At 46.3% G+C, this 12828-nt stretch overlaps 1 protein-coding gene across 1 annotated transcript in view; it reads left to right on the top strand.

Moving 5' to 3' along the window:
* The window catches only part of CDYL (chromodomain Y like), an 87460-nt gene that overhangs the window by 18926 nt on the left and 55706 nt on the right, over positions 1-12828 (top strand). The window contains exon 2 of the mRNA XM_026039732.1: positions 4284-4318. Within this exon, the coding sequence (XP_025895517.1) occupies positions 4284-4318 (35 nt within the window). The remainder of the gene's footprint in view (positions 1-4283; positions 4319-12828) is intronic.

The following is a 12828-nucleotide window of genomic DNA, read 5'->3' as shown; positions in this document are numbered from 1 at the left end:
ACACAAATCCAGAACTGTGTGTTCACTGTCAGCCGTGGCAGGGCCTGTCTTCCACACCTCTTCTGACAACAAAATACTCCGTTTTGGAAGTATAGGTCTTAGCAGGTCTTTGGAAMTAGAGCTTTCTCTTTCTTACCAATTCCTTGGAGTTACTATTTTGGAGATTACTCGGGCAAAAACAATTAGTCTCACTTGTGCACCTGGTATTTGCCTGCCTTGATAGCTTTCAGCATACCGTGATCCAGGGCTAACGTAAAGCCCCTTCCCCTGCTGATTGGATGGCTTAACTCTCAGGTATTAGYAGGAGCGTGCCACCACACATCTCCCTAAGGAAAGGGAGAAGCTGAAGCCATCACTGAGAGAGGAATTTTTCATTTACATCACCTCCCGTCTCGGTCATCTGCCCCCTTCGTGGAGCCCCACTTCCCAGGATGCTGCTGTGAGTTGCACAGCTGTCCGGGTGTAAATTATTCTGCCCGTATTCCCAAGAACACGCAGTACAAGTGTGAGTTACGCTGTGCATCAGGAGAACTCCATGCATTTTGGACTTGGTGTTTTTTGGTGCTGCGTTCCTGGCTTTGAGAATGTTTTGGCAGCTCAAGATATCTGCAGGCAGTTCTCAGGCAACTAGCAGGGACGTGTCTGGCTCAGCCTGGTTCGTGGGATGTCCAGAAAATAGCCTGCTGTGAAGGTGCCCAAAGCAATCTAGATAGAAAAATGGATGTTTTTAGAAAAATAGGGTTAATACTTCAGACGCGTTTTCTCATCCTTTGTCATGAACATTCCGAAGAATTCCCTCATACAAGAAACAGAGCAAGGCAGAAGATTGATTTGAGGAGCCCCAGTATGAGCCAAATCAGGTTGATATTTGGAAATGACTAACTGAAAGCAGCCCCTGGTCCTTTATATGTCTGATACACAGCAACCTAATCATATGTTTGAACCCAGGCTCTGTGTGTCCGTGGAGTGTGTTCAACAAAATAACAYGGTTCACCTGAGGTCCAGAATATGGTCTTCTAAAGCCCAAGAACAAGCCGGTTTGGAAAACTGTATGAAATAGCAGATCATCGGGATGGGAATCCCATCTGCCTGTGATGTCCAGTGCTCTCTGCATAGAGGACAATCTGTTAGTTTTGAAAAGAGCCTTTAGGTTCCGCCTGTGCATTACGGCGCATGCAGAACTGCAGAGGAAAACRATCAAGTTCTTCCAGGGTCTTGTATTGGGGGATCCCTCTCTATTCATGAATGAGTTTCTCTTCTCTCTTGGAATCCCACTATTTCCGTCTGAGTGTTAGGCTGCAGTTTTGACAGAGATGAAGTACTGCAGCAGGAATGATGTGGGGACCAGAGGTGCTTGGTTTTGCTTTTCCCGGTGCTCTCTCGTCCATTGTGCTGGCTCATCTGTATTTATGGCTGAACGCGAGCCAGGCCCAGGAATGCAGCTAAAGCAGGAATATCGCCTCGGTTTGCTGCTCGGCTGCTCCTCACCTGTGCCAGCCCGACAGAGGGACTGGCGTAGCTGCAAGGGAAGGGAGCCTCAAGAATAAAGTGGGGTTTTATGTATGTATATACATAACTCTTGAAAAGAGGCAAGGCTGAGTGAGTGCACCCTTGGCAGTACCTGCTGCGGCAAGGTGTTGGAAAACGGCTTCTGTTCGTTGTCGGTCACTGTATTCTTGGTTCGATTTTCTGGCCAGAGCTGCATTCTCCTCTGCTTCCCACATTTTTCTTTTTCTTTTTTTTTTTTTTTTTTTCTTTCATAGAAAACGAGAGAATGATGAAGGAGCTCTTTCACACCCTCCTATTCAGCCTTTACAAGAAATAAATTTGGCTCTAAATGTTTTGCAGTTGTGGTGCTGTCCAAGGCACGTCAGAGACCTCGTCCAGGAGCAAATCAGAGCAGGAGACTCCTTTGCTGCTGCTAGCGGTCAGGACTTGTTTAAATCCTGTGCCTGAGTTCAGGCATCTCTACCAGCCACACGTGCAGCTCCCCAGGCTGTAGCAGGAGCGGTGGCAGTTTCCTTGCAAGGCTCTTCTGTCCTCTTGTCAGTAGAATGAAAAATCATTTTGTCCTAGAAGCTCAGTCAGAGGCTTTATAAGGCTTATTCCTCCAATTCCTTACGCTTTCCAAGCTACCTTCCTATGTGGAATTGTTTTGTCTTTAAGGATTTATTCGCCTCTAATCTTCTCAAAGTGTCCTGGAATCAGAGAAGCCTCCTGAAGAATGATGGGCTCTCAAAACTCACTCTGCTCTGGAGGAGTATTGCTGAAGAGGGCTTACCCATTACCCCATTATGATCTTCAAAAACCTAAAAGGCGGCCCTAAAGATTCATGGAAACCCCCCAAATCCTGTCTACCCCAGCTTATAGGGGTGCGTGATGAACCATAGGTCTGCAGGCAGCCGTTTTCGCCTGCACTGTGCCCTTATTTTAGGAATCATGGGAAGGACTGTGCAGAAGCGGGAACATGGAAAAGTGTTCCACGTTAACCACAGAGCACAGACCGGCTGCTGGGGAGGGAGGTGTTCAGAAGAGTTTATTGCACCACATACCATAAAGATACCCCAAAATGTCAACCGTGGTGCTTGAGAGRCACCTTGTCTCTCTGTAAGACCGCACTGACGTGAGCTGGTCACCTCAGTGCTGTCCGGGGTCAGCGTCGCAGGAGCCGAGCCGGAACCTAGGAGAGCGTTTAGGCTTGCGTGTGGAATGGGCGTCGCTGCTAGACCRGGATCTCACGCGGCCTCCGTGCCCCTTGGGGGAGGCCGAGCCCCTGCCCCACGGTGTCGCTCCCACCCTCYGCTCCAAGTCACCTCCACATTTGTTAGCACACAGAGTACTAGAAAAACACCTTTATTTTCTCTCTTTTGATGAAATTGCTTTCATGTTGCCTGCAGCCTTCATGTCTTTGTTTTTTGTTTTTTTTTTGTTTTGTTTTTTTTTCCCTGTGAAGTGACATTTTCGTTTCTTTTTCAGCTGCTTTTCTAGACTTTTTTCCCTTCTTCTGCTTCAGTCTTCTGCTTGAAGTGGTGCTTCCTTGGGGCACTTATTAACAATTGCATCTATTCTTTCACCTTTGAGAACCGAATGCAAGGAGGGATGGAGAGATAATCCTTTTAAATAATCCTTTCTCCTTGTGCGCTGTTGGTTTCTTGTTCCTTTCTGTTTACTTTTTGCCATCCTTACCCTTCACCTGCCATATTTAAGTCCTTTTGCAGCTAACAAAGCACCTACCAGCAGGATTTCAAGTTGTTTGGCAGATGCTAAGCAGAAGGCTTTTTAGAATTCCTCTAAGCATCACATTAAAGTCTGTTTCTGCTGCTCTTGATGCGATAGAGGTTATTGGTAGCCAGCAGCCTCTCATCCTGCAAACTCTCTTGGTGTGACTGAATCACACTGCTAAGTGTGTGATTTGCACACATGGCTTTGTGTGCAAAGCAATTTGCACACACTTTGCTTTAAGTACCAAAGTATATAATATTGCCATTAGATCCATTGTAGCTGGATCTACACTAAAAAAAAAAAAAAAAAAAAGGTTTCTGGAAACTGTTTAGAATAAAATAAATGCTGGCCAGCCTCGCTAAGTAACGGGATATTCTCTTTTCTTTTCTGGAAGAACACGGAGCCAATCCTCCAACCCGTGTGAAAAGTGCACATTCAAGCAGGTAGCAACTTTGACTGAAACACAGTTGCAGATAATTTGGGGGTATATTTAGAGGGTTTTTTTTTTTTTTTTTTTTTTTTGGTTCTGAAACGTGTGTGTGTGTGTGTGTGTGTATATATATATATATTAGGATAGGACCAGCTACTGAGATCTACAGATATTAGGTACACTTCAGTATAACATAGGAAGAGGGGCATGCGCTGAATCCTAGATTTGAAAAGGGCTCTTTGGACTAATCCTCACAGACTCTACTTGTGGCTTTCCATGTCTTTAACATATTTCCCTAATTAAGCTGTTTAATTTTCCTGGATTTAAAGACCTCTCACCTCATTGTTGTGCATTAGCTGATTCCCCACTGGTAGTTGGAAAAAAATGGCCTTTTTTTTTTTTTTTTTTTTTTAATTTAGAATTTGGTCTGAGTTTAATTTAGCCATGTTTAGTACGGTAACTGCTTGTTCTTCTCTCTTTAGCCACGTTTAATACTGTAACTGCTTGTTCTTCTCTCTCTCTCAAGAGGGAAGTGCAGGTGAGGAAGTAATAAGTTATGAAAGAGAAATAGTGACACTTGGGTAGCTGTAAGAAGAGCTGAACCTGAGGAATTCTAACAGTTTATTACTAGGACATAGAGGTGAAAATATTATACTGGATAAGCAGGTAAGATATAGATTAATATGAAGTTATAAGAAGTGATGATATGGGTGGGTGTACTTTAAATAAGCATTTAACTTTATTTAAAAATACTTAAAATGATAAATTTGTTAAAACATGAACTCTTAATAACTTACCAAAAGACTAAAGCTAATGAAATGTATGTAATATATATATTCTGCCAAAAGGAAATTGGTCATTGCCCAATTTGAAAAGTTTACTAAAGGAAAACTTTTTATACGTTCAGAAAGAAATTTTCCTCATCTCAGCTTGTTCAAGTGGGTCAGGTGATTGACTAGGTGGCTTAAAACAGAGCAACTATTTGACACTCGAGAATTGTTATATCAGTATATTTTAGATTTTTTTTCTTATTTTATTTATTTGGTATTTATTTTATTATATACATATATATAAGCCTGTTTATATATAAGAGATATGCATATATGTATACATTATTAATTTATTTATTCCCCGGTGAGGCCATTGTGCGGAGCAGGGGGTGACCGAGGGGGCGGCCGAGGGGGTTGGTGCCCCGCGCTGGGCAGGGCGGTCCCGATCCCGGTCCCGATCCCGATCCCGGTCCCGGTCCCGGTCCCGGCCCCGTCGCCGGGCGCTGCGGGTCGGGCCGCGGGTCCCGCCCCGAGTCCCTCCCCAGGTCGCGCCGCTCGGTCTCCATCTTGTCCCCGGTTCCGGGGCGGTGGAAGGGGCACGGCGGGAGGTGGGAGCGCTCTGGAGTTGGAGCCACGCGGCTGGCGGGCGGCTGCGGACACCGAGGTGCTGCGGGTAGCGAGGTGAGTGCGAGGAGGGACTGGATTTTGCACTTCGCCGTAGCCCACGGCACGCGACCCGCAACCGCCTCTCGTCCTCTCCTTTGAACGCGGCGCTCCATTTCGGCGGGCTGGGGGCTTTCCAGTTTCTCGCGGTTCTTCCCTGCTGCTGTTACTCATTTTCCGCCCGCGGGGCGCCCCCGGGAGCGGGGCCCGCGGGGCGGCAGCGCCGCTGGATCGGGCGGCCCCGGGCTCCCGGGCGGCCCCTCGGGAGGCGGCGGGAAAGGGCCCCGAGCTCCCCCTGCCCCGGGATAACGCCGGGGACAGGCCGAGCTCGGAGGCGCCCGGCGCGGGGGCCGCAGCAGCGCGGCCGGAGCGGCCCGCGCGGAGCCGCGTGTTCGGGAGACGCTTCCCGGTGGCCGCGGCGGGAAGCGGCGGCCGCGCGGAGCGACCTGCGGGCGGCCCGGGCCGCGGATCCTCCGCGGGAGCGCGGGTTGGGAGCGGGGCGGTCGAGCCGGGCCCKGGGAAGGAGGAGCGGGCGGAGAGGGAAGGGGGAAGCGGGCTGCAGGGTGAGAGCGCGGGGCGCCCGCGGGACGGTGCCAGGCCCCGCCGCGGGCGCTGTGGGGCGCCGCGGGGTCCCCACGGGCGCTGTGGGGCGGTGTGGGGTCCCCGCGGGCAGGGTCTGTGGCACTGTCCCCGAGCAGGCCCCCCGGGCAGCCCGGGAAGGGGCGCTCCCGGTGGGAATGCTCCCGGGCGCCGGGCCACCCGAGCCAACAGGTAGGTCTTGAGCTGGGCCCAGCTGTCCTTCCTGGAGAAGCCCGTTCCCTGTTTTCCAGCCTACTAACCCTGTTTTCCATTTAGCATCAAAGTTACCGGTTTCAGAGTAGTTCAGAAAGCCCTTTGGAGGCCCATCAGCAGCTGGACAACAAAAGGAGGAGTAACAGGAGCCCCTCGCTCCGTACAGTGGAAAACTGAGCCTCTCTTCTTGCTTTTAGACTTGTTCTCCAGCAGCTGCGGAATCTCCGTATGGGAGCAAGGGAAGGAGGAGGGATGGCAGCGGCACCGGGGCTGCCTGCTGCAGCGATGGTTGGTAATTCACCTGCAGCATCACAGCCCTGGTCCTTTAGGACCATCCTTAGGCAGCCCTGGTCCTTTGCTCTGCTCTGTCAGACCCCGGGTAACATTTCTGTGTTTGCCCAAGTTAGCAGTGCTGCTGTAGAAAGCAGAAAAGTGTCTTTCTCTTGCCGAGCAGAACTTCTGCGCTGTCGTGCTGCAGAATGATACGAGGGAAATGAWTTGGTTATTTATTTCTTTGTGGGGATGTTTTAAAGCTGGATCTGTTGCCCAAGCTGATTCATTGTGTCACACGAAAGCCCCCTGCTAATGCTCTAGTGCTGGCTTAAATGGAAGAATTACCAAGGCCGGGCCGGAGCAGGGCCTGGCTGAAGCAGCACTGGTGCCAGGCCAGCCTAGCTCCAGGCACCGCTATCTCCCTGGAATTTCTAACCCTTTGTTAGGGAAATGGCTCGGGACTAAGGCAGGATTCCTGAAACTTTATAACCAGGCTGTGGTCCTGGTGTCCTGGCTGCTTGACTATGATAACATTACCTGGCCATATACGTTAACATTACGTGGCCATATACGAGAGTTGAGTGCTGCTAAGGGTGRGTTAAGCGTGCAGGCTGCAGCAAGCAGTGTGCATTTATAATGTACCATTTTGTCTCGTGCGGGCTGGATCTGGCCTTTGCGATGGCTTTCTTCTCTCTAAATGGGTTACATGTCCCTTTTGTAATCTTCAAACATTAGGGTCTCTACTGAAAATATTTCTGGTAGGAGCTGATCAAAGTTCAGAGTTTCCATTGAAGTTCTAAAAACAGGGTTTCTTTGYGTGTGTGTGTGTTTTTGTTGTTGAGTTACTTGTTTTGGGGGGGTGGATTTCTTTCTAAAAATCACTTGAATGTTGAACTAAAGCTTCATTTCCCCGCTGTGGTGTATTATTAAATTTGGGGATTTCCATATCCTGTTTTCCCCAAAGGAGCAGGATCTTTGCCCAAGTTACAACTCTTGTTGCCTTCTGGGGGATATTTCTAGTGTATGTTCCCTGCTCAGGTGGGGATGTGGGAGAGATGTCAGGAGTTACAAAACCTTCTGGAGAAGGTCTGGGGCCATGCAGGGAGAAAGAGGGCTTCAGGGCTTCCAAAAAGAGGCCATCACATAGACTCTTGTACAAAAATGACGTTACGTTGCTTTTGATTTAAGTTAAAGCAAGATGCTTTGAGTTGCCCTAAATAACATGTAAYATTTCACTGAGATCAGACATAACCATGAAGAAGTATCGTTTTTGTTGTTGTTGCTGGTAATAGCTTTGAGGAAAACTGAAATTCCATGTGGAAATGTKGATTTAATGAAAACCACTTGCTTTAAAGAAAATATTTCCTTTGAAAAGCTCCTAACGACATGAAAGTAAGCCATACCTGTGCCACTTTCAGTATTGCTTCTGAAATCCTGATGCTGAAGTGTCACTGGTCTGCGTTAAGCAGAAGGCTGCTGCAGATCAAGCCCTTGGTCAGATGGTTGCCTCTACATAAAGCTGCTTACCTTTGTCACCGAGGTTTTAATCCCTGCTTTTTCATGTCTTAAAAACACTGAGTGACTTTTGGTGCAAGAACAGCTCTGCAGGCAGAGATCCACCTGGGTAGTGTCTGGTCTTGAAATGACGGTGGTGAGTGGACAGAGAGTAAAAACACAGAACTTAGTCCTGAGTCGCAGAATCTCACAGAATGGTTGAGGTTGGAAGGGACCTCTGGAGATCCAACCCCCTGCTCCAGCAGGGACACCCAGAGCACGGGGCACAGGGCGGCATCCAGGYGGGTTTGGAAGCTCTCCAGAGAAGGAGACTCCACAGCCTCCCTGGGCMGCCTGTGCCAGGGCTCTTCTTCTGCATCCAGCACGTGGTGTATCATAATTGCTAATTGTTTCGTTACCCATATATTTGCCTAGGCTCTCCACAACACACTCTGCAGTGTGTATGCAGGAAAACAAGTTACGTTTTGGCTGTTTGCAGAATATGATTTCTGAGGAGCTCCCTAGGCATCCGCTTATGGGTTTTTCTTTGTTAGTTTATTTAGTTATGGGAATTCTAGATTCCTATTCGTTTTGTCATTCATGATTTTTGTATACCTCTAATCTTAATATAATTCTTCTCTTTCCCAGTCTGAAGAGTGTCCATTTACTTGGAAAAAGCCAASTATTTCTGTTTGTTTTTGTTAGCTGTAATCCTCTAATCGATCAAAAAGGGTCCTTTTGTCATGTGAATAATGTTCAGGTTTACACCGTGCAGTACTTGGGGAATTCAAGCAAACTTGGGAGTTCATTCATTTCAGTTTGTGACTTTCCAACTTGGAGGGAAAAAAAAAAAGTTTAGAGGTTTAGTCTCCAAGATTTTACCTTTTCCTTTACTTTTCCAGAACTCAATGACAGTGGGAACTTGTTGAGTTTGTTTTTATTTTGTTTTGTTGTTTGTAAAAAGACGTATGGTAGAACTGACTTTTCTGGGGGTAAACCAAAATGGTTGGGGAATGGATAAGATAAACTCAGGAGCCACCTGCCCTCTTGAAGATCAAGAGGCACGGAGATATAAAGTGTGTTGCAGGAAACAGATTGGCTCAGCACACAGATCCTTGTTCAGGAAAGAAGCCCCTCTTGTGAGACATTTTGTTCTGGAAAGAAAAAATACATCAAGTTCTCTCTCCTCTTTCATTCACCTGCTTCTAAGCTCATGGTTTGTTTAAAAGAGTAGCAGTCTTTGGAGAATGGTTATGTAGACATCTGTCTTCTCTCATGCCATCACCTGAAGTCTSTGCTGCTTTTAATTCCTTTCATTTGTCTAAATTTGATATTCTTGRGGTGTTTTCGATAATCCTGCATAGAGATTGGTTTCCAAATAATGCCTCCAGGGTTATTTTCATTACCAGAGTTTATATAAATAAATAAATATTTATTCATATAAACTTATTTATTCATATAAATATTTATATAAATAAATAATAAATGCATAATAGAATAATAAAGTAAATTCATAATAGAATCACAGAATCGTTAAATTTGGAAGAGACCTTTGGAGATCATCCAGTCCAATCCCCCTGCACACRCAGGGTCACCCAGAGCATGGGGCACAGGGCTGCATCCAAGCAGGTTTGGACCATCTCCAAAGAAGGAGACTCCACAGCCTCTCTGGGCAGCCTGTGCCAGGGCTCTGTCACCCTCACTGCTAAGAAACGTTTCTTTAGGTTCCTGTGGAACTTTTGCTGCCTCAGCTTGTGGCCGTTTCCTCTAGTCCTGTCGCTCTCCACCACTGAAAAGAGGCYGCCCCCTCCTCCTCACTGCCTCCCTTGAGGTGTTTATAGACACTGATCAGGTCCCCCCTCAGCCTCCTCTTCTCCAGGCTGAACAGGCCCAGCTCCCTCAGCCTTTGCTCAYAGGGCAGATGTTCCAGGCCCCTGATCATCCTGGTAGCCCTGCGCTGGACTCTCTCCAGCAGCTCCACATCCCTCTTGTACTGGGGAGCCCAGAACTGGACGCAGTACTCCAGATGTGGCCTCACCAGGGCTGTGTAGAGGGGGACGATCACCTCCCTCGACCTGCTGGAGATGTTCTCCTTAATGCGCCCCAGGATCCCGTTGGCCTTCTTGGCCACCAGGGCACACTGCTGCCTCATGGTCATCTTGTTGTCCACCGTGACGCCGAAGTTCTCTCTGTGCAGGGCTGCTCTCCAGCAGGTCAGTCCCCAGCCTGTGCTGGTGGCCGGTGTTACTGCTCARTTGTTCCTCCCCAAGTGCACTTGCCCTTGTAATATATCTTTATTAAAGGAAAAAAAAAACAGCCCACACATTTGGATCCATGCASTCTTTCAGCTCTAAGTACTGCGGTCACTGCTCTCAAACAGGTGTTTCATATGTAAAATATTTAAATGAGACCAAAAGCTCAGATTTTGCCTCAGTTCTGTGTACAATTAGTATTAGTACAGTTAGCTAGTTATTAGAATTGGTGTACAATTTCACTGACAGGCCTCAAGTTAGTATTTTCATGCAGTGTGTGCTCTAAGGGAGGCTTGCCTTGTTTATGAAACAGGTGAATTCTCTCCTGGAGAATCAGTATGCTTAAAACCTTGTAATATGTGTTGGCATCTGTTTTCCCTTTTGTTAGGTCTTTTCATATTTAAAGTGAGTTTAAATATGCRTTGCAACAGTAGCTGCTTTCTAGCTCGAGAGCTGTGTCTATGATACAGCCTCTTAGCSTTTTTTTCCTCTTTTTTGATTGAAAACCTAATACCCAAACTGTGACCACAAAAAGAATGCAAAATGTCAATTTACATAAAAACAGCTCCACGTTTCAACGTTAACGTTGTCTAGGGATGCCTGTGCGAAGAAGTTGTCATCAGTTGTCAGTGTCACCGCTAGGGCCTYGCTCTGCCCTAGTCGTGTCTCACGGTGCAGTTCTCGGCAGAAGGAAATCCAGCCTGTTGCGCTGCAGAAACAAGCCCTTCGATTCAGGGAATGCTTTGCAGGACAAACCATGTTGGTCTTCCAAGCTTCTAAAATTGGTCATCTCTCCCCATGGAGAGCACAGGTTGTTGAGAAGCCAGTCACCCAGTTCTGGGAATATTGCATTGTACTTCCTCGGGTGTAGTACAGTTACGGTAACATTGAAAACTATAAATGCTTCACTGTCAAACCGTAGCCAGGAGAAATGATACAAGCTGCAGTATTCCTGCRCGTTTGCCTCTATTCCTCCTTTTGTTGCTGCATAACCACTGCATCCAAGGAATTGATACTGCAAGCTTCCTGCAAAACAGGCTGTTTCCAGAGAGTGTCGCCTTTCRAAGAGTCTTCAATCTTCCAAATAGGTAACTTGCCCTCCCGGTGCTGCTGCTGAATCCAGTCCTGTGAGTGCAGTGGCCACAATCACCTCTATGTCCCAAATAGCTGGATGCATTTTTAACCCGTGCTTCCTGTTCTGCGTTTCGGCTGCCTTCTGAACACCRGTCTGATGGGTTTTGATAGTGAGCTTAATACTTCAGCATAGCAAAGTACCATTAGTGCTGCATGGAACAGCATCAAATTTTATTTTCCATTTACTTGAAAACTTGCTTAAATGAGCTGATGCTGTTGGCATTGCAGTGCTGCTGCTGTGAGCAGAATGGAGGCTCTCAAATGCGCGGATTTAGGTGCAATCCAAAACAGGGATGAATTTTGAAAGAACTTTGTTGGAAACGCTGTCCAAACTGCTGTTCCTTGTCGTGTAGTTCAGGAGTCTGCAGCTCCGCTCCGTGCTGCTCGAGTATTTAGCTTCCCTTGCTGTTATTGTCAGTCCAAGGGATGCTTTCCCTGAGTGACTGTGGATTTTGACTACMGGAGTATGCTGGTTAAGAGTTACTCTGTTAACAGAAATTATGTGTTGTCAGTGTGAGGAAGATTGATCTGAAAGCTCACATACTCAGTGCCCTTGGTAAGTTGGTTTTTCTTCAACTTTTAAAGTGCTTCTCTCTTTTTTTTTCTTTCCTCAAAAATGATGATGATCATGTAAAACTTGCCATTTTCTCAATTGTAATTGAAATGTCAAATTCTCAAAAAAAGACTCTTAAATTGAGTCAAATTCTCAATTTAATACATACAAATTAATGTCTTTGCTTTATATTCTATYAAATCTGGTATAGCTTGGTAATATTATACCAGCTGATAAAGAACATGCTTGATGCTTTCTTCTCCAGAAACTGGTATGAACTAAACCCATGGATGGATCCCACTGAAAATGAATTAAACAGCCCCAGCCCAGTCTGGATTTTTCCTTTTTCCCCTTCTGCTCTGGCTTACAGCACTGTGTTTGCACGGGCACCATGTGGATCAGGGTGGGAAAAAGTAGGTGGAGAAACAGAACCAACAGCCGTGGTTGGTTGTGCGGGAGGAGGAGACAGTGGAATTCCCAGGGAAGTGCCCCGGGTTCAGCAGCTCTCCGTGTTACCAGGCTGGCAGTCGGAGTCCCCTTCACCCCAACCAAACCTGAGGTAGGGAAGCCCCCGAAGGGATCTGTTACTTTCAGGAATTGTTTTGAAGAGTATTGAGCTTATATGCATGAGAATAATTACAATGTGTGTATAAAAAAGATACTGAGATAATTAACTATGTAATCAAGAATTCTCAAGGGCCAAGCAATTACTTTATAAAATATTCTATAAAAAGTGAGTTAAAATTGTTAATGAGGGTCATACTTTGTTTTCATGCTTGCTTACATTTTTCTTCCTTGTTTTGCAGTTGTTTTAAACTGCATGAGAATTATTTTGTTTGGAAGAGTCCGTCTGTTTTAAAAACTTTTCTACCTGAAGCTTTTAATCCTTTATTTTATGGCATGAATCTGTCCACAGTAATCAAGTATAATGTGGTGCCAAACAAAGGATTAAGACATCTTATCTTCCTCCATATCTTCCTTACCTGACTGCATGTGCAACGGGTTTTGGTTTTTAAGAGAAGATAAACAAAAGGGTCAACATAACAATAAAATTATTTTTTGTGAGGAACATACATTTGTGCTCTTCATAAACTCTAAAGGATTATGTAAAACTTATTTTTGCTTTGTAGATATACTGCCATTTTARGCTGCCACCCTACGTTAGAAGTAGTTATTCAAAGTTCAGGCTGAAATCTTCAGTCAGAATTTAAGAAAAAGTGCAGGACTGCTGCTGCTTCCAAAGTG

The sequence above is a fragment of the Nothoprocta perdicaria genome, unplaced genomic scaffold (genome assembly GCF_003342845.1).
Source record: "Nothoprocta perdicaria isolate Ctin4 unplaced genomic scaffold, notPer1 scaffold_24, whole genome shotgun sequence".
Classification (NCBI taxonomy): Eukaryota; Metazoa; Chordata; class Aves; order Tinamiformes; family Tinamidae; genus Nothoprocta; species Nothoprocta perdicaria.
Note: the sequence above shows the minus strand (reverse complement) of the source record. Positions and strands in the feature narration are given on the sequence as shown.